Here is an 18,953-nt window from a genome sequence, read left to right as displayed (position 1 = left end):
GAGCAGGAGGCAGCTGGGATCTCAGGAAACTCCCTGGAAATGAACCTGAGTGTTTCTCTTCCCCACCAGGGAGTCCAGGGGAAGAGGGAGGGAGGGGCTTGTCCTCCTACCGCCATCGGCCCCTCCCCCTCCCTGCCTGTTCCAGCAGGTTCTCCCTCCCGCAGGCCGCTCTCAGCGTGGGGTCCGGCCCCCAGCAGTGCTGCCCTTCCTCTGCCTGGGCCGGAGGCTCAGTTCCTCATCTGTACAGTGGGGATGCACAGAACGGTGACAGGGACCCCACCTCGCAGGAGTAAAAGAAAATGATGCACAAAAAAAGTGACCAAATAAATTCTGGAGTTTTTGGCTACCTGTTTGTCTCACTGCAAGGGGAGCTGGGAGCTAATACTTAGCTGTTAGGCCTCGTCTCGCATTCCCACAGGACCCAGCTTTGTTCCAGCGAGGGAGGTCGGGGGCGCTGGGAAGAGGCGGCAGGAGTCCTGGGAGCCGCTGCGGGGCCTCGGTCACTTCCGCTGGAGCAGAGCTGCCGTCCCACGGTATCAAGGGGTCTGGACCGGAAGCTCTGGACCTTACCCTTGACACAGCAGGTGCCGGAGCCGGGCAGCCTCCCTCCCGCCCTCCCCAGGCCAGCTGGGCGGGCAGATGCAGAGAATGGGCGGGGAAGCATGGAGACAGACAGGACTGCAGAGCAGGATCTCAGTGACATGGCTAAAGTCAACAATGCAAAATTCACACACACACACACACACACACACACACACACACACACACAAGAAACAACAAGTGAAGATGTGGGGAAAAGGGAAGCTTCGTGCACTGTTGGTGGGATGCAACCTGGTGCAGCCACTGTGGGAAGAACAGTGCCGCCGTTCCTCAAAAGAGTTAAGCATAGGGGCGCCTGGGTGGCTCAGTCGGTTAAGCGACAGACTTTGGGTCAGGTCATGATCTTGAGGTTTGTGACTTCAAGCCTGGCGTCGGGCTCTGTGCTGACAGCTCAGAGCCTGGAGTCTGCTTCGGATTCTGTGTCTCCCTCTCTCTCTCTGCCCCTTCCCTGCTCACACTCTGTCTGTCTGTCTGTCTCTCTCAAAAATAAATAAACATTTTAAAAAATTAGAAAAAATCGAACATAGAACTACCATATGATCCAGCAATCGCACTGATGGGCATCTACCTAAAAAATACAGAGCCACTAATTCAAAGAATACATGCACCCTTAGGTTTATCGCAGCATTATTTGCAATAGCCAAGATATGCCAGCAGCCCAAGGGTAGATGGATGGATAAAGATGCGGTGTGTGTGGGTGCAGGTGTATGTGTGATGGAATATTACTCAGCCATAAAAAAGAATGAAATTGTGCCATTTGCAACAACATGGATGGAGCTAGAAGATATTATGCTAAGTGAAATAAATCAGAGAAAGACAAATACCATATGATTTCACTCATACGTGGAATTTAAGAAACAAACAAAATGGGGGGGGAGAGACAACACAAACTAGATCCTTAACTAGAGAACAGAGGGCTGGTTGCCAGAGGGGAGGTGGGGGAGGGGGAGATGGGGGAAGGGGATTAAGGACCACACTTGCCTTGATGAGCACTGGATGATGTAGGGAAGTTGAATCACTATTTTGCACACCTAAAATTAATACCACACTGTGTGTTAGCTTCGCTGGAATTAAAATAACAAACTTTTAAAAGGTGGCAGAGGAAATAAAAGAATCATTGGTGAAACGCGGGGGAGGAAAGATGGTGCCTCGCCACACACATCTGGTTTCTGTGTTGAGACTGGTAACTTGGTCTGTGTGTTTGAAATCAAGTGCGTATCTTAAGAGTAAAATTGAAAAGTGTGATATACCAAAGAGCATTTTCCCCTTCCCTGATTAAGGTGGGCTTCTTGATGCCCTTAGCGTTATAAATGGCTGTTCTCCAGTCTCAGAATGTAAATTCCTGAGGTTGCAGGTGCTTTGAATTCCTTGAGGTCTGAGAAAATGCCGAGTTCCGCCGGGTGTTTGCTGCCCCCTTCTGGCGAAAGCCTGCACACTCCCCGCAGATGGGAGTCGGGCTGAAATTGCCTTTCGGTGGCTGGTTAAGGCCAAAGCATCTCCTTGGCTGGCTCTAAAATCACAGGCTGTAAGAGCTGAAAGGAACTTAGGTGTCCAGCCTCAACCTCTTCCCTAAGCTTTAGACTTGGATTGTTTTTAATTTTTAAAAAAATGTTTATTTTGTTTTGAGAGAGACAGCGACAGAGTGTGCAGGAAACAAGCAGAGAGATAGGCAGACACAGAATCGGAAGCAGGCTCCAGGCTCCGAGCTGTCAGCACAGAGCCCGATGCAGGTCTCAAACTGATGAACCGGGAGATCATGACCTGAGCTGAAGTTGGTCGCTTAACCGACCGAGCCGCCCAGGCGCCCCTAGATCTGAATTTTGATCAGCCTGCTGCATATTTCCACTTGAACCTCAAACTCAGCAGATCCCCAATGTAGTTAATGTTTTATTTAGTACACAATGAAAACAAATGATTGCAAAGTGACAATGGCTTATGCTCAGTCCTGGAATAGACATGCAGTAGGGTGCTCTGGGACCCCAGGGGAGAGGTCGCATAGGGGAACATGAAGAGAGCAGCCAAAGTCATAGAAATCTCCGGAGGCAAGGCGTGACCAGTGCTGGCAAGGCCTCAGCAGGAGAATGAAGGGGTTTGGGGGGAGTGGGCATCGAGACAGGCACACTTACACCGAGGGGGTTTGAGGAGATGGCTTCCCTGGGAGTGGGGAAGCAGCGGAAGATCAGGCTCTGAGGACAGCAAAGCCCCAACACCAAAGGCCCACATCCCTTGCTAAAGGAAGAGATTGAACTGGGTTTTGTGTCCGCAAGCTTTTGCACTCTGCACATGCACATGTTGTTCATGATGCCCCGGGGGCCACACTCCGGGTCAGCACACATAAAATAGGCAGTGTCCTGGATAAATGGGGACATGCAGCCAACTCTAGTTAAGCCTCAGATATACTCCCAACCCCTTGGCCACCACTTCCTGGATGCTTTCTATCTCGTACTCCCAAAGCATGTGGGGGACACTCAGATCATAACCTCTCTGTTTGTCCTCTGGTTTCCCACTGCACTAGGGAGTCCTTGAAAATGAAGGCTAGGTTTTATTCATGTTTGTATCTTTAAAACCAGTGCTGTGTCCGGGACAGAAGAGGCACTCAATACATTCACATTAAATCACAATCAAATGATAGCTAATATTCAACGAAGGCACTCTTCCAGGCACCTGACACGGATTATATCACTGAATGGTTGAGGATGTGGGCATGTTTACTGGGTCCTTTTTATAGATGGGGAAACCCAAGACCCCGAGAAGTTGTATAACTTGCCTAAGATGACACGACATAAAGGAGGAAGGGGATTCTAATCTAGGGCTTATCTCCAGAGCCTGTGAATGAATAAAATAAAGGCTTGAGAGAACTGGAGTGTGGATTGGCAGACCACGTTCCCCAGGGCCTGCTGGATACCCAGCCAGTGATGATGCATGAATGGGAAAACACCAGGCATCATTTGCACAATCCGGTACAGTTGACCAAACAACTTCGCATCCACTGTCTCCTGTGGTCCTCACAGTAGCCATGATCTCTAGGCTGATCTGCTATTCCCATTCTGTGAATGTGATCATCGAGGTTCCCAAGGTCAATGAGCTACTCAAGATCACAGAGAAAGTACTAGAGCTTCCCTTTGAATGTGTATCTCTGAACTCCAAACTCTGTGGTCCTTTTACTGACAACACAATTATCCAGATGGTAATGAATCCTTCTGATGACTTTCTTCATCTCTAACATAGGAGTTCATGTCTACCTTGAGAGGTGGTTGTGAGGATGAGCTGACAGATACATAGTGGCCAGTGGTAGGTGCTCACTAACAGGGGGTGTGGGAGTTGATATGTTACCATCATCATCATCATCAACATCACCACCACCACCACCACCTGAGAAGATTTGGGATTCAGGGTAGGCAGATTCCAGGCATGGGTCCGGAACCATAAGTTTGAAATAAAACGGCGAAATGCAGGAGGGATTTGAAAGTCTTGTTTAGGTTCCTAGTCAAGCTTGGAAATAACGGTATTCAGATCTACAGATCACCAGGCTGATTGATCAGAAAATGTCATCCGGATCACCAAGGGTCGGAGCCAGGACTCGGGTCCCCAGCCAAGGCTGGGAGCTGACATTTCCAAACCTCCTACCATCGTGGTCCTTACCATCATGGCATGAGATAGCTTTGTGTTTGGCTGGACTGTGGGCTCAGGAGGATGGATTCAGCTTATTCATCATGGAAGCCTAGCTCTGTGTCCCCGGTGGCTGCCATACAAATATCGAATGAATGAATGGAGTGAGTGAATGAGTGAATGAATGCACAAGTGGGTCCCCACTTACACAAGCAAGCCAGCAAAGCGTGGATGGGAACCCGCAGGGTGGAGAGCTAGATCACATCGAGTGGAAGGACCGAGACTCACCCATGGACCTTAAGGAGCCTGTGCTGAGCACTGAACCAGAAACTCTCCACCAAGAGGGGATGAGAGCCACTTTTCTTCGCTGAAACAATGTAGCATGCACACACATGCGCACACATGCACACACATGCACACACATGCACACACATGCACACACATGCACACACACTCTCCTCCTCCCACCCTCCCCACCACTGAATGTATGTAGATGATAATTTCAAAGGATTGTTTGCCGTATGTCCCTGCCTCAGGCATGAACAAGGTGACCTCTCTGTGACTTCTCCAGGACCAGCATTCTGCGTCGTTCTCTGGGGTGGCTCCTGTTGGTTTTCACAGGAAGAACACTCTGTAATTTCAAAAACAATTCTGAAGGTCCCCGTATGAAAGAGGTTGTTTCCTTTAGTAACTATTGTCTGTAAAAAGAATAATACGAAGACATGATGACAGAGGCCTTTGCTGAATGGATCAGTCTTGGAAACGAACTTGTCATTTGTTTATACTGAGAATGTCGCATATATTTGATAGCCATTGTCCTGTGTGTTTGAGACACATCATTAATTCATTTATATTCCTGTTGCTTTACCAAAGCTTTGTGTAACTTGGTCGGAAAAATTCTGCAGCACTCCCACCCCCGCCCCCCCCGACGGATTCCTCTCACCAGCTGGTAAAGTAAAACTATACACATTGCTTACACTTCCTCCGATCTGTTTTCTTTCGCTGGAGTGATCATTCCTCCCTGCCTCACAGGTTTGTTGTGAGGTTAAGTGGGATAACAGAGAAGGCGCATGCCAGTGTCTGATGGAAGTCGTAGCTTCACGGTGTCTGACACCTTTCTCTGGAGCAAGCCAGAACTCGATGTTTCTTCCTTCCTCCCTTCCAGGTTCCTGATTGTCCTAGGATGCTTGATTCTGGCCGTGCTGACCACGTTCAGGGAGTACGAGACCGTTTCAGGAGACTGGCTGCTGTTACTGGTGAGATCGCGCACCCACCACAGTGCTAGTCTGGGGTAGGCCCCTCGGGTTGGACTTTCACAGTTAAGGGCAAGGGGGCTGCCCTTGGGCACAACCAGTGTTGGCTTCCCTGAGTCTCTGACCCAGTCCAGGCCCAAGAGAAAGCAATGCCTGGATCAACTGGTCAGGTCTGCCTTGGGTACAGGTGGAAGGGAATGGCATTTTCATTCTGGAGAGGTCAAAGCAAAAACCAATGCACATTAGTTATGTTATAAACTACAGCTTCCTAACCCTCTGAGAGTTAACACAAACACACTCTTTGCTAAAACTTGCCTCTGCCTTTTCTCCCTGAACCCTGAGGTTCTCTGACTCCCTTCACGGCCAAGTGCCAAATCCCATTTGTGCATTACAACTCCACATCCTCCCTCCTGGGCCCTCTGCCTGTTTTCTCTCTCTGTTCACCAGCTGCACAGGGAGGGGGCGCCAGCCCCCCAGTTAGGGCGTACAAAACAGCAGAACCTTCGCCTTGCATTGAACATGCCATCCACAACACCGGCGTCAGCAAATTCCTTCTCAGGTGATTTTAGTCCACACCGTCTCACGCTGAGACCTTAGCAGGCGAAGCCTGGGAAGCCATCTCGTTCCAGGAACTAAGTTTCAGGGATTTTCACGGAGCAACGACTCCCCTAGGATCCCCAGGGGTCCCCAGGAGAGGGGGGCAAAGGTGTCTTTGATCAACAAGAGAGGCGGGAAGGAAACGGGAAGCCCAGGGTCCAGGGGGACGGCACAGCATGGTGCTTAGGCAGGTCAGCTCTGAGCCTCACTACCAGCTTGGGAGGGAGTCCTTCTTTGCCACTTCCTAGTCTGGGGAAATTGTGTACTCCTTGCCTTGGTTTCTCAAAACATAAAATGAGAATATTATAAAACATTGGAGCCTCGCTTAGTAACTGTTGGCCACGATTAGCAATACGAGGGGCCAGGCACTGGGTGAGATTAGTAGACTATATTGCGTTGATACTTCTCTTTTCTATTTAACTGCGTTTAAGGAGCTTTTAGTACAAGAAAAGAGACTTAAAAAAAAGAAAAGAAAAGATCGGTTGGAACTAAAACATAGAGAGGAAAACAAGTGATCACTTTGCAAGGCTGATATTAGGGACACTTAGCTCATGAGCGTGGACACGAGAGCTGTCCCAAACTGAGGGGAGGTGACGACGTGTTCCTCACCTCCGTCCACTACGAAAACAGCAACGACAGAAATCCCACTCTTCAGAACCTCGGAACGGAAGTCGCTACTTCCAGACGCCTGGGTCCCGCCTGATCAGCGTCTCCATATGTCCTTAACGCAGGAAACATTTGCTATTTTCATCTTCGGAGCCGAGTTTGCTTTGAGGATCTGGGCTGCCGGATGTTGCTGCCGATACAAAGGCTGGCGAGGAAGGCTGAAGTTTGCCAGGAAGCCCCTGTGCATGCTGGGTAAGCCTTGCCCCCGAGTCACGTGCTGCCCCCGTCCCCTGCTTTGGGTGCAACTATTTCCCCGAGGGGATTTCAAGCAGCCACTGTGCTTCTGGGAAATCACGTGGCATTCTGGAAGCCAGCATGGCCTCCGACCCCACCTGGATGAGGAAGAGCTGCTCCAATGTTCCAGATGCTTCCGTGGCTTGCCCTAACGCTCTACTTGGCAGTGATTCTTAATGGGTCTGGGTAGGGGCCACTCTTGGCATGTGGGCTGTGAAGGAGCCGTGCGTTGTAGGATGTTGAGCATCCCCAGTGCCTGAACTTGGTGGCACCCTGTCCCTGCTACAACCAAAACTGCCTGCAGCAATCCAGAGTGGCTTTAGTGGGCGGGGGAGGGGTGACACCACTGCTGGTTGAGAATTACTTCCGTAGGCCCACGTTATGCCCATTTTACAGAGGGGGAAGCCCAGGTTCACGGTGCTGAGTCCTTTCCCGGTTGCATGGGTAGTAAGCAGCAGATTCCATCCTGACACCCAGGTCTAGAAGAATCTAGCACCTCTGCCCTCCTTCCCTTGACCCAGAAGTTGCTTTGCGGGGGAATGTCACTGACCCCCTTCCTTCTGGGTGCAGGCATTTTGATAGCAGAGAAGGTGGTCGCTTTCTCTTACCCCTGTGGGTACAGCATGGACCCTTGTGTTCCCATCTGAAGATCCTACTAAAATCATATGGTGGCAGGGATGCAGAGGTGGGGGAGCCTCAGATTCCTAGATCACAGGACGTCAGGGCTCGAAAGGCCCTCCAAAGGCACTTGGTCCAACGTGCCGCCCTGTTTGGTGCTCCCACTGCCTCTACAGCAGGCTTCAAGTAAAGGCGGTGGGAGGTATACTGCTTGCATACCTCTAGTCCCGGGGCGCTCACCACCTTGAAAGGTATTTATGCCACCTTAAGTCTTCTGTCTTCAGATAATTGAGTTCAGTCATTCTGTTCCTTGTTTCCACTCCAGCAGTGGACAAATATGCCTGTGGCTTCAGCTACACCTTGTATCACATGTTCTTGGCATCATACTACCTCTTCTTCCCTGAGCATGTTCACTGCCCTTTTAAAAAGCAACCCCTAGCACTGAACACAACCCTTTGGGGACGGATGGCCAGCCCGAGGGAAGACGACCTGGACCCCTCCTCAGTCCTAGATGCCACACTCCCCTCAGTGCAGCCAAGGGTTAACTGCCTTGCCGCCATAGCTGACCATACCACCCTGACCACAACTTACTTCTGCCCACTTGCCCTTGAAGTTTGATCCTTGAGGGTTTTGTTTTTGACTCAGAACTTTTTTTTTAACATTTTTTAATGTTTTCTTTATTTCTGAGAGAGAGAGAGAATGAGTGTGATCAGGGGAGAGTCAGAGAGAGAGGGAGATACAGAATGTGAAACAGGCTCCAGGCTCTGAGCTAGCTGTCAGCACAGAGCCCGACATGGGGCTTGAACCCATGATCCGTGAGATCATGACCTGAGCCGAAGTCGGACGCCCAACCGACTGAGCCACCCAGGCACCCCTCTGACTCAGAACTTTTAATGGAAGGAGAGAGAATGTGGGTGTATATGTGTTTGTGCATGCTTGTGCACATGATTTTGGAGGACTCTGCAGCTACTGATTTTCTTTTCATAGTTTTTTTTAACCTTCTGTCTGCCCCTGCCTTAGTCCGTTCAGGCAGCTAGAACAGTGCCCCAGACTGGGGGCTTATGAACAAGAGAAATGTCTTTCTCACCGTTCTGGAGGCCAGAAGCCCAAGATCAGGGTGCCGGGCTTTCAAGTCCCTCTTCCGGGTCACAGACTGTCCACTTCTTGGTGTCCTTGCTGTGTCCCCAGACCAGGGAAGGAGGTGAGGGAGCTCTTAGGAAGCTCTTTTATCAGGGCACTAATCCCACTCATGACCTCATCACCACCCAGAGGCCACATCTCCTCAGAGCGACTCTCTGGGGGACGGGATCTCAGCATATGAATTTGGGGAGGACACAGGTATTCAGCTCATAGCAACCCCAGCTTGCCTTCCCTTCTTTTCTCTTCCTTTCAAGTCTTTTGCAAGGTGTTAAGCTGACTTCTTTTTCTTCTTTGGAGAGATCTATGCAAGTGCTGACCGGAAGTCGTGTGTGCGTGTGTGTGTGTGTGTGTGTGTGTGTGTGTGTGTTGGCCGGGGGTGGGGGAAGTGACTTCGTGCCCAGATTCAGAGGTTCCTACCCAGTTCGAGAATATCCTAGTGTTGTGTGGAGCCTGGACCCTTCCAGGACAAGCATGTTCCCCGGGGAGGAGTCACCACGGTTCTAAGAGGGGCTGATGTGACCGAGCTCCTGGGTGTGCTCCATGTCCAGCCTCCCCTTGGAGAGCCCAGCCCAGCTCCCAGCATCACCATCCCTGCTGGCTGCCTTTCCAGGGCGCCCGTGTTTTCTGCTCTCTTCCTTTCTCGACTTCTCCCATCACATGGCTCTTGCAGGAAATGTTACTTTTCTCTCCGTGTTTGACTTGAGGGTGGGTGTCCTGTCAGTGACCCTCATGGCTTTCATATTCGAGGCAGCTTCAGACCCAGCCATTTCGGGTGTGGATGGATCCAATCAGGCCAGGATCTCCCATTCTCTCTGAGCATTGTAGACCTGGCTTGCATTTGCCACGCATCCAAGTTCTGTCGTGTTCGGCTTCCTTCAAACATAATAAGTGGACAACTCGACACGGATAACCTGAGACACCTGGCCAAGGATACAGACACATTAGTATCCAGCCAGATGTTCGACACCAAGGTCTTCCCAAAAGTTACACACATTTAGGAAACTCTTTGATATGGCCAACGTAGCCAGGGGTGAATTGAGGGACCCAGAGGCCAACAAGTACAAACGTGTGGGGGTGTGAGGGAGTGCTGTGTGCTCAGCAAACCGTACCTGCTTCTGGAAGGTTCCTAAGGGCCAGGCCACAGAGTTTTCAGGACTTGGGCATTACCCACTGGATGAACATTTCTTCCAGTGTGTTCCTTAGAACCTGATGGTCTTGCAAAACAATAGTCCTGCGGTGGAAATCCTTGGGGAAAGGCTGTACTTCATTTGTATAACCGAGAGCCACCGTGCATGGTAGCGTATTGAAGGTTCCTGGAAGTCCTGGTCCTAAAGCACCAAAATCGGCTTAATGGATCTTTTTTTCCAAATTTACTTGGATGTGGGGCCCTTTTTCCCTGCTGACCATCTGCAGTGCGGTAGGGAGATGGGTTTTATGGGCGTTGGGGGCCGCTGAAGGCATAGGAAGGGATCTGGGCACACTCCTCCATCCTCAGCCATTGGCTTCAGGAGCTAGCTTGGCCCTTCCAGAAACACCCCCACCCCCCACCCCCCACTCCCTCCCTCTCCTCTGTTTCTCTGCTCTCAGTCACAGCTGGGGTAGACGGTTCCACATACCAGCACCGCATTTCATGGGTGGACCTCATGTTTTACCACAGTCTACCCCAGGGCCTTCCCTGAAAGCCGAGGGAGACCGCCAGGTGGCACAGCTCGGAAGTGTGGGGGCCTGAACCACCCGGGGCAGGACCCTCCCCCAGCAGGGGGCAGGAGCTCCTGGGCAGAGGTCCCACCAACCATCTTCCAGAGTGACAGCCTTGGGAGGTGTCCTGCCTGCAGAACAGAGTCTGCTCACACCTCCCTTCGCAGCGCCCGTCTCCTTCCCTGGCTCCCCCTCCCCTCCCTGTGCCTCCCGAGCTAGACTCTCTCCGGTACATCAGCCGTGGCCAAGGCCTGGACTTGGTGCTGCTTTTAGGGGAAACCTGCCTTCAGTGGCGTCTCAGCTTCAGGCGTCACCTCCACAACCAGGGTAGCCCTGATCCCTCTTGGGGGGGGGGGGAGCCCTTGGGGAATCGCCCCCCCGGGACTGAGGAAAGGCTGCCCCCAATCCCCACCAGGCGCGGTCCACCCGCCTGCCGTGTAGCCCTGGGCAGGCGCGCATGCGCACTCCGCGTTTCCCCTCTGCACCGGAGAACGGCCCTGCCCACCACGTGCGGCCGCGTCCCGCTTCAGCCCAGCGATGCCCGGCGCGCGTCGGTCTGCAGGCGGCCAGCGGCTGCCGCGGCCCCACTGCACCGGCCTGACCTTCTTTTCCTTCTCCCCCGCCACGCCTCTGTCCTCGCTCCCAGACATCTTCGTGCTGATCGCGTCCGTGCCCGTGGTTGCCGTGGGAAACCAGGGCAACGTGCTGGCCACCTCCCTGCGCAGCCTGCGCTTCCTGCAGATCCTGCGCATGCTCCGCATGGACCGCAGGGGCGGCACGTGGAAGCTCTTGGGCTCGGCCATCTGCGCCCACAGCAAAGTAAGTGCCACCGCCGCCCGGGCGGCCGCCCCGCCGCGGGCCCCTCCCCCGCCTCTGGTGCCTTTCAGGGCCTCCCTCCCGGAGGACTGTGCCTCCACCAGCAATGATGCAGGAGGAGGAGGAGAGGCCCGAGCAGGGGTGCAACAGCGAGCAGAAGCAGGAAGGCCGGGGGTCAAGCCCTCCCTGCGCTCCGCCACGTGCAGATGCCTGTGGCTGAGTCACCCATCTCTCCTTGAGTCTCGGGTGCCTGGTTTCTAAAGGAGAGATCAGGATGGTTCTGCCTCCGGGTTGTCGAGGGGGTGAGATGCCCCAATGCAAGGCAGCATGGGATGAGAGGGAAAGATTCAGGAGGGGCACAGGCTGGGGGGAGGGGGGGCGGGGGGAGTCCAGACTGTATGGGTGTGACTGTGGGGATTCTCGGGAACCTCCTGGGCCTTGGTTCTTACACTTATAAATTGAGGATGGGGCGCCTGGGTGGCTTAGTCCCTTGAGCGGCTGGCTCTTGATCTCAGCTCGGGTCTTGATCTCAGGGTGGTGGGTTCAAGCCCCCACTTGGGTTCTATGATGAGCCGTAGGCTGGGCATGGAGCTTACTTAAAAATAAGTACTTACTTAAAAATAAAAAAGGGGCACTTGGGTGGCTCAGTCGGCTAAGTGCCAACTATTGATTTTGGCTGAGGTCATGATCTCATGTTAGTGGGTTCAAACCCCGTAATGGGCTCTGCACCGAGTGGAGCCTGATTGGGATTCTCTCTTCCTCTCTCTCTGCCCCTACCTCACTCTCTCTCTCTCTCTCAAAATAACTAAATAAACTTAAAGAAAAGGAAGGGCACCCATGGGTAGCTCAGTTGATTAAGAGTCTGATGCTGGATTTTGGCTCAGGCCATGATCTCATAGTTTGTGACATCGAGCCCCCCATCAGGCTCGGTGTTGACAGGGCAGAGACTGCTTGGGATTCTCTCTCTTTCTTTCTCTCTCTCCCACTCTGTCCCTCCCCTCACATTCTGTTTTTCTCTCTCTCAAAATAAATAAACTTTAAAGTAAATAAATAAATAATAAATAAATAAATGGTTTTTAAGTATAAAATGAAGATGATAATGCACTCATCTCATAAGGTGAAAAGACTTAGGACATGCTCTATTTTTATGAGCTTCCTCAACAGTTAAAATGAAAATCCTAGCTGCTTGCACGAGAAAAGGTACGTTTCAGTGCCGGGTAATAGTAGGTGCTTGTCAAGCCAAACGTGCCATTCTCCCTCTCCCCCTCCCGCCCCCGACGTCCCCACTCAGCCTTGTGCTGTTCCTAAGCTGCATTGCTGCTGCCCGGCCGCCCTTCACTTCCAGGGCAGGCAGTGTGTTGAGGAGGTGAGCACCTGCCAGGATTCGAGTCCGACTTCCCAGTTTATTGACTACAGTTCCTTCTCAAAGCCTGGTGGACGAGCACTTATCATTTCTCTGCTTCCTCCATCCATCCAAACAATGTGTCCCCTGGGCCATGTGCCGTGACTCCCTCCTCGGGGTGTCAGCAACGTGGAGTGGGGCTAGCATTTCAAAGTTAGGCCAGGCCAGGCCGTGCTGCCAGAATAAAGAAGCCCGGAGTCTCCGTGACTTATCGAGAAAACGCCGAGGTCTTCTCACTCACGTGGGGTCTGGCGTGGGCCTGGCACTCCCTGCACAGTGTACCTAAGGGACAGTAGGAAGCTGCTGCCAGCACCCCTCACACACATGGGCTCCATCCCAGCCCCCCAACCCCCCAGCCCCAGGCTGACTGCAGGCGGCTCAGGCACGTGCATGAGTCTGGGGACATCAGTGGGGTGGGGAGAGACAGCCACGGGCCGTGGCACAGAGCTACCAGCAAACATCACATAAAGTCAGAATTACCTTGAACAGCCTTCTGAATGACTGCAAAGCACAGAACTGGGACACATTTCCACTCCTTTCCAGTGCCCATTATGCTACTTCTTAATAATCCAACAAAGCCAGTTTTCCTGTGCACTCGTGACCAGACTGCAATTTCCCTAGCTAAGTACCAGATGAAACTTCTGACTCGCATTTGGGGGCCAGAGGGGATGAAAAAGCAGAGGAACATGAGAGCCACACTCAACGAGGCGAGAGGCTCATGCCCAGACAGTTGCTGGGGAAGGACCATCCAGTTCACCTTTCTCTTCTCAACCCACCCCCCCACTGAACCCCCAGGGGGGAGACAGTCACTGAAGGGAATGGCTGGCTGGCCAGGTTGCCTGCATCATTGAAACCTCTCTGGGCTGTAAAGTGAACCCACAAAAGGGGACTGTGCGGGAAGCCAGACGTAAGCAGTGAGTGGAAGAAGTGTTACAGATTTAAAGAAGTCTACTCAGGACACAGCGAAACAGATGAACTCTATTGCGTTGAGCAAGCAAATGTTCTGGAAACTTTCATCGTGGAGGTGATGGGAGTCTCAAGATGACCCGCTGCTCTTCATGGGGAAGGTCAGTGTGGGCAGTGAGACCAAGGTGAGCAATGGCATGAAGCACCCCTTTCAGTGAGACCTGCTGACCCAGATGGCCAGATGCATGGACCATGTTGATATGAGCCACTCTGATCCCCTGGATGACTTAGCAGGGGCATCAGACCTAATCTTCAGACCGTGTTTGCCAATAAAGTTGACGTTCTTCCACCCAGCCTGCTGTGCTGACCTTTGAAATCGGGAGAGAATGAGAGAAATCGAAAGAGGCTTAGGGATCCTCTGGGCCAGGGTATTTGAAGCTTCGGTGATTGGCTGATTGATCTTTGCTCTAACGCTCCCTGCACCATCCTTGCTGTTTCTTCACATTTTTCTCTAAATCAGCTCACTTTTGTGCATTCACTCCTAGTCTGTCATGTGATAATATCCACAAGATCATGGGCTTTATGGTAATTTTAATTTATGCTAATTTTTAATACAGTTTCAATCAGTATGTGACTCTTTAACGTAAGAACTGGCTGTCTTCCTTCCCTGAGGAGTACACGTGTCACTTTCAGGAACTGTGACCCAGTACTTCCATTTTGAAAATAAAGACACTAAAGCTGGGGGGACGTGGGTAATTTCCCGGGATCACACAGGAAATCAGCGACAGGACTGGGTTCCCTATGCCACACTGGCGCCCCCTGCTGTCTGTTTCCCAGTAGCGCTGAGCTTTATTCTGGATCTGAGCAGTTCTGCGTGGAATCAAAAGTCTCCGGAGTCCGGTGCCTGGTCTAAGAGGCAGCTGCCAGTTTTTCCTGCCTTCTTGCCTCCCCGTGAAGTCTTGGGAGCCATGATGTTGAGGACCCCTGAAGACAGAAATCTTCCTCTCCTCCTAGAGCTATACACGCATTCAGTTAATGATGGACCAAAGGACCATGTTATTATCACCAAGACAAGAAACAGCAAGTATTGGCGAGGATCTGGAGAAAAGGCGACCCTCATACATTGTTGGTGGGGATGCAACGTGGTGCAGCTGCTGTGGAAAACAGTAGAAGGTTCCTCAAAAAACTGAAACCAGGGGCTCCTGGGTGGCTCGGTCGGTTAGGCCTCTGACTTCGGCTCAGGTCATGATCTCACAGTTCGTGGGTTCCTGGAGCCTGTCTTTGATTCTGTGGCTCCCTCTCTCTCTGCCCCTCTCCTGCTCACGCTGTCTCTATCTGTCTCTCAAAAATAAATAAAACATTAAAAAATATATTTTTTAATTGAAACCAGATCCTATGACCCAGTCATTCCACTATTGGGTATTTACCCAAAGAAAACAAAAATACTAAATCAGAAAGATATATGCACTTCTATATTTATTGCAGAATTATTTACAATTGCCAAGCTATGGAGCACCCTAAATCTGTATCAATACACAAATAGATGAGGAAAATAGGGTGTATATACATGGAATATTGCCTAGCCATAAAAAAGGATGAGATCCTACCATTTGTGAGAACAGGGATGGACCTGGAGATAACATGCTATGTGAAACAAGTCAGCAGAAAGACAAATATCATATAATTACACAGGGAAGTGGAATCTAAAAATGACAACAAAGAGAGCCCAAATGCCCATTGACTGATGAATAAATAAAGATGGGGTATATATATACAATGGACTATTACTGAGCCATCAAAAAAAATGAAATCTTGCCATTTGTAACAACACGGATGGAGCTAGAATGTATTACGCTAAGCGAAATAAGTCAGAGAAAGACAATACCGTATGATTTTACTCGTGGGGAATTTAACAAACAAAACAGATGAACATATGGGAGGGAGGATAGAGAAGAGAGGGAAACAGACCATAAGAGACTCTTTTTTTTTTTAATGTTTATTTATTTCTAGGAGACAGAGAGAGAGACAGCGTGAGCAGGTGAGGGTCAGAGAGAGAGGGAGTCACAGACTGAAACAGGCTCCAGGCTCTGAGCTGGCAGTCAGCACAGAGCCCGACGCGGGGCTCGAACCCACGAACCGTGAGACCATGACCTAAGCGAAAGTCGGACGCTTAACCAACGAAGCCACCCAGGCACCCCAAGAGACTCTTAAACTATAGAGAACAAACTGAGGGTTGATGGAGGGGTGTGGGTGGGGGATGGGCTAGATGGGGGATGGGCAGTAAGGAGGGTACTTGTTGGGATGAGCACTGGGTGTTACATATAAATGATGAATCACTGAATTCTACTGAAACCAGTATTGCACTGTATGTTAACTAAAATTTAAATAAATTTTTAGAATCTATCAAATAAATAAAATAACAACTAACAAACGAATTAACAAACAAAAAAGCACGATCAGACCTATAAGTATGGAGAACAGGGGTTCCTGGGGGGCTCAGTCAGTTAAGCATCTGACTCGATTTTGGCTCAGGTCATGATCTTATGGTTTCTGGGTTCAAGCCCCGCATCGGGCTCTGCGCTGGTGGCTTCAAGCCTGCTTGGGATTCTCTCTCTCTCCCCTTCTACCCTTCCCCTGCTCACACATGTGTGCTCTCTCTCTCTCTCTCTCTCTCTTTCTCTTTCTCAAAAATAAATAAATAAACATTTTTTAAAAATACAGAGGACAAACTGATGGTTGCCAGAGGGAAGGAGGTAGAGAGATGGACAAAATGGGTCAAGGGGAGTGGAAGATACAGTCTTCCAGTGGTGGAATGAATAAGTCACAGGAAGGACTAACCGTCAGCATAAGGGACATGACCGGTGACCTTGTAACAGAGCTATCGCGGGACACATGGTAGCTACACTCGTGGCGAGCACTGTGTCATGTGTAAACTTGCTGAATCGCTATGTCGCACGCCTGAAACTAATGTGACATGTGTTGACTATACTCAAATTAAAAAGAAAAAGGAAAGAATGACCGTATTCCTGATCCCATTTCGCAGCGATGGGAGGTGAGGCTCAGAGAGGTAAGTAAGCCGCCCGTAGTCACAATGCTCCTAAACCTGGTGTGTTCACACAACTCCGGTGTGTTGGCCTCCAGCATCCATCCAAAGACTTCTCAGGGGCCACCTCCCTTGTCCCCTGCTTGCTCTCCAGGAGCTCATCACCGCCTGGTACATTGGGTTCCTGACGCTCATCCTTTCTTCATTTCTTGTCTACCTGGTTGAGAAAGACGTGCCGGAGGTCGATGCCCAAGGAGAAGAGATGAAGGAGGAATTCGAGACCTATGCAGACGCCCTTTGGTGGGGCCTGGTGAGTCACCGTCCTGAAGGGCCCCGGCGGACTGACTGTTAGAGACTGAGAGGTGGAGGGCGTGGCATGGGGTGCTCAGGTGGGCAGCTGCCTGCGCTCCCAGGTGAGAGCACTTGGAATGGGCTTTTCCTCGGTGCTTACAGGAAGTCGGGGCTGGGCACAGTGGCTCCCATCACCACCCAGGGGCCTTACTTCGTCAGTTGTAGGCTGTGATCGGTGGACCACGCATGTGCAAACAGACAGTAGCAGACACACACACGTGCACTCAGACCTCCGAGCGCACCTGGAGTTCCACAGGAACACATGGTACTATCGCTGGCATGTTTTGAAGGCATACTTTGCTCTAAGGATCTTACATTTATTAACATTTTATTTTATTTTATTTTATTTTATTTTATTTATTTCTAGGAGAGATAGATAGCGTGAGCAAGGGAGGGTCAGAGAGAGAGGGAGGCACAGACTCTGAAACAGGCTCCAGGCTCTGAGCTGGCAGTCAGCACAGAGCCCGACGCGGGGCTCGAACCCACAAACCGCGAGATCGTGACCTAAGCGAAAGTCGGATGCTTAACCGACTAAGCCACCCAGGCGCCCCAACATTTATTAACATTTTAAACTCCATTCCTCTTATGAGTCCCTTTTTTAAGACGGCAAAACTGAAGGGCGCCTGGGTGGCTCCGTTGAGCATCCAGCTTCCGCTCAGGTCATGAGTTCTCGGTCTGTGGCTTCAAGCCCCACGTCGGGCTCCATGCTGACAGTTCAGAGCCCGGAGCCTGCTTCGGATTCTGTGTCTCCCTCTCTCTCTGCCCCTCCCCGCCCCTCTTTCTCTCAGAAATAAACATTAAAAAGAAATTTAAATAAAATGGGGAAACTGAGGCATGAAGCAGTTAAGTATGTGATTAAACCAAGACAGATCCCTGAGCCAGTTAGGTGTTGAACCTGGGATTTGAACTCAGGCAGTTGGGCTCCAGAGTCCCAATGCTTAGCGACCCTGCCATCCCATCCTCCACATCCATAAGTACGTGCACAGTCACCTACGCTTGCAAACACACCCAGGAATATACCACACACATCCACACAGACATGTGCATAGACATTAGACATGCGCACAGACACACACAACGCACACAAATACACTCGTAGGCGTGCACACATTGGGAAGCATGGCAATTCACAAAATCACGCATATGTGAATATGCCAAGAGTGCACATGCACATGTTTGCAATTATTGGAAATGTTTGTTGGCTGATTGACTATGGGCAGGAAATCTTTAACTTAGAAACAGGTGTGGTCTCACAGCTCCAAGATAATTACTTGGCACTCGGTGCCTTTTCTCCCACGGGAGAAACCTCCGCAAGCAGTACAGAAGGCTGGAAGGTGGGGCCCTGACTCATCACTGACCGCCCTGTCCCCGCGAAGGCCCGTGTCTGACCTCTTCTCTCTTCAGATCACACTGGCCACCATCGGCTATGGAGACAAGACCCCCAAAACGTGGGAAGGCCGGCTGATTGCAGCCACCTTTTCCTTAATCGGCGTCTCCTTCTTTGCCCTTCCAGCGGTAAGTACCTTCGATGTTTTCCCGAGCATGACATGTGGGACCCCCTCCGCCGCCCGCCTGGCCCCAGCTGAATCTTCCAGGCTGACGTTCTGCCCTTGCGCCCCCTTGAGTCCACGCTGGGCTGCTCAAAGTCCAGTCTCCAGGCTGGGTTTCCTTAAGCTCAGTTAGTCCCTCCCTCCTCTGGGCCTGGCTCTGCAAAGTCATCTCTGGCCCCATGCTGCCTCCCTGCTGACCCCAGACTGTCAGATCCCTGGGGGCTGGGATCATATCTCCCACCCACAGTTTCCCCAGCGCCTTGCCCATGGCGGGCCCTTCCTCTATGTGCGCTCCCTTCCCATGTCCCATCATTTCCTGTCCTGGCTTATGTAAAAAAAAATCCGTTTCCGGCCAGACTAAATCTTGACCCATGATAGAATAACCAAAGCCTGGCACCCATGAGCATAATATTAACAACAGTCCTAGAAAGCACTTGTCGTACTCACTGTGTGCTGGCATCATGCCAAAT

General features: G+C 51.2%; 1 protein-coding gene across 1 annotated transcript in view; it reads left to right on the top strand.

The window, feature by feature from the left end:
* The first annotated feature begins 5,279 nt into the window (after positions 1–5,279).
* Positions 5,280–18,953, top strand: part of KCNQ3 (potassium voltage-gated channel subfamily Q member 3) — a 52,492-nt gene continuing 38,818 nt past the window's right edge. The window contains exons 1-5 of the mRNA XM_039221190.1: positions 5,280–5,465; positions 6,791–6,917; positions 11,062–11,234; positions 16,737–16,892; positions 18,338–18,448. Of these exons, the coding sequence (XP_039077121.1) occupies positions 5,280–5,465; positions 6,791–6,917; positions 11,062–11,234; positions 16,737–16,892; positions 18,338–18,448 (753 nt within the window). The remainder of the gene's footprint in view (positions 5,466–6,790; positions 6,918–11,061; positions 11,235–16,736; positions 16,893–18,337; positions 18,449–18,953) is intronic.

The sequence above is a fragment of the Hyaena hyaena genome, unplaced genomic scaffold, assembly GCF_003009895.1.
Source record: "Hyaena hyaena isolate Hyena2069 unplaced genomic scaffold, ASM300989v1 scaffold_954, whole genome shotgun sequence".
Classification (NCBI taxonomy): Eukaryota; Metazoa; Chordata; class Mammalia; order Carnivora; family Hyaenidae; genus Hyaena; species Hyaena hyaena.
Note: the sequence above shows the minus strand (reverse complement) of the source record. Positions and strands in the feature narration are given on the sequence as shown.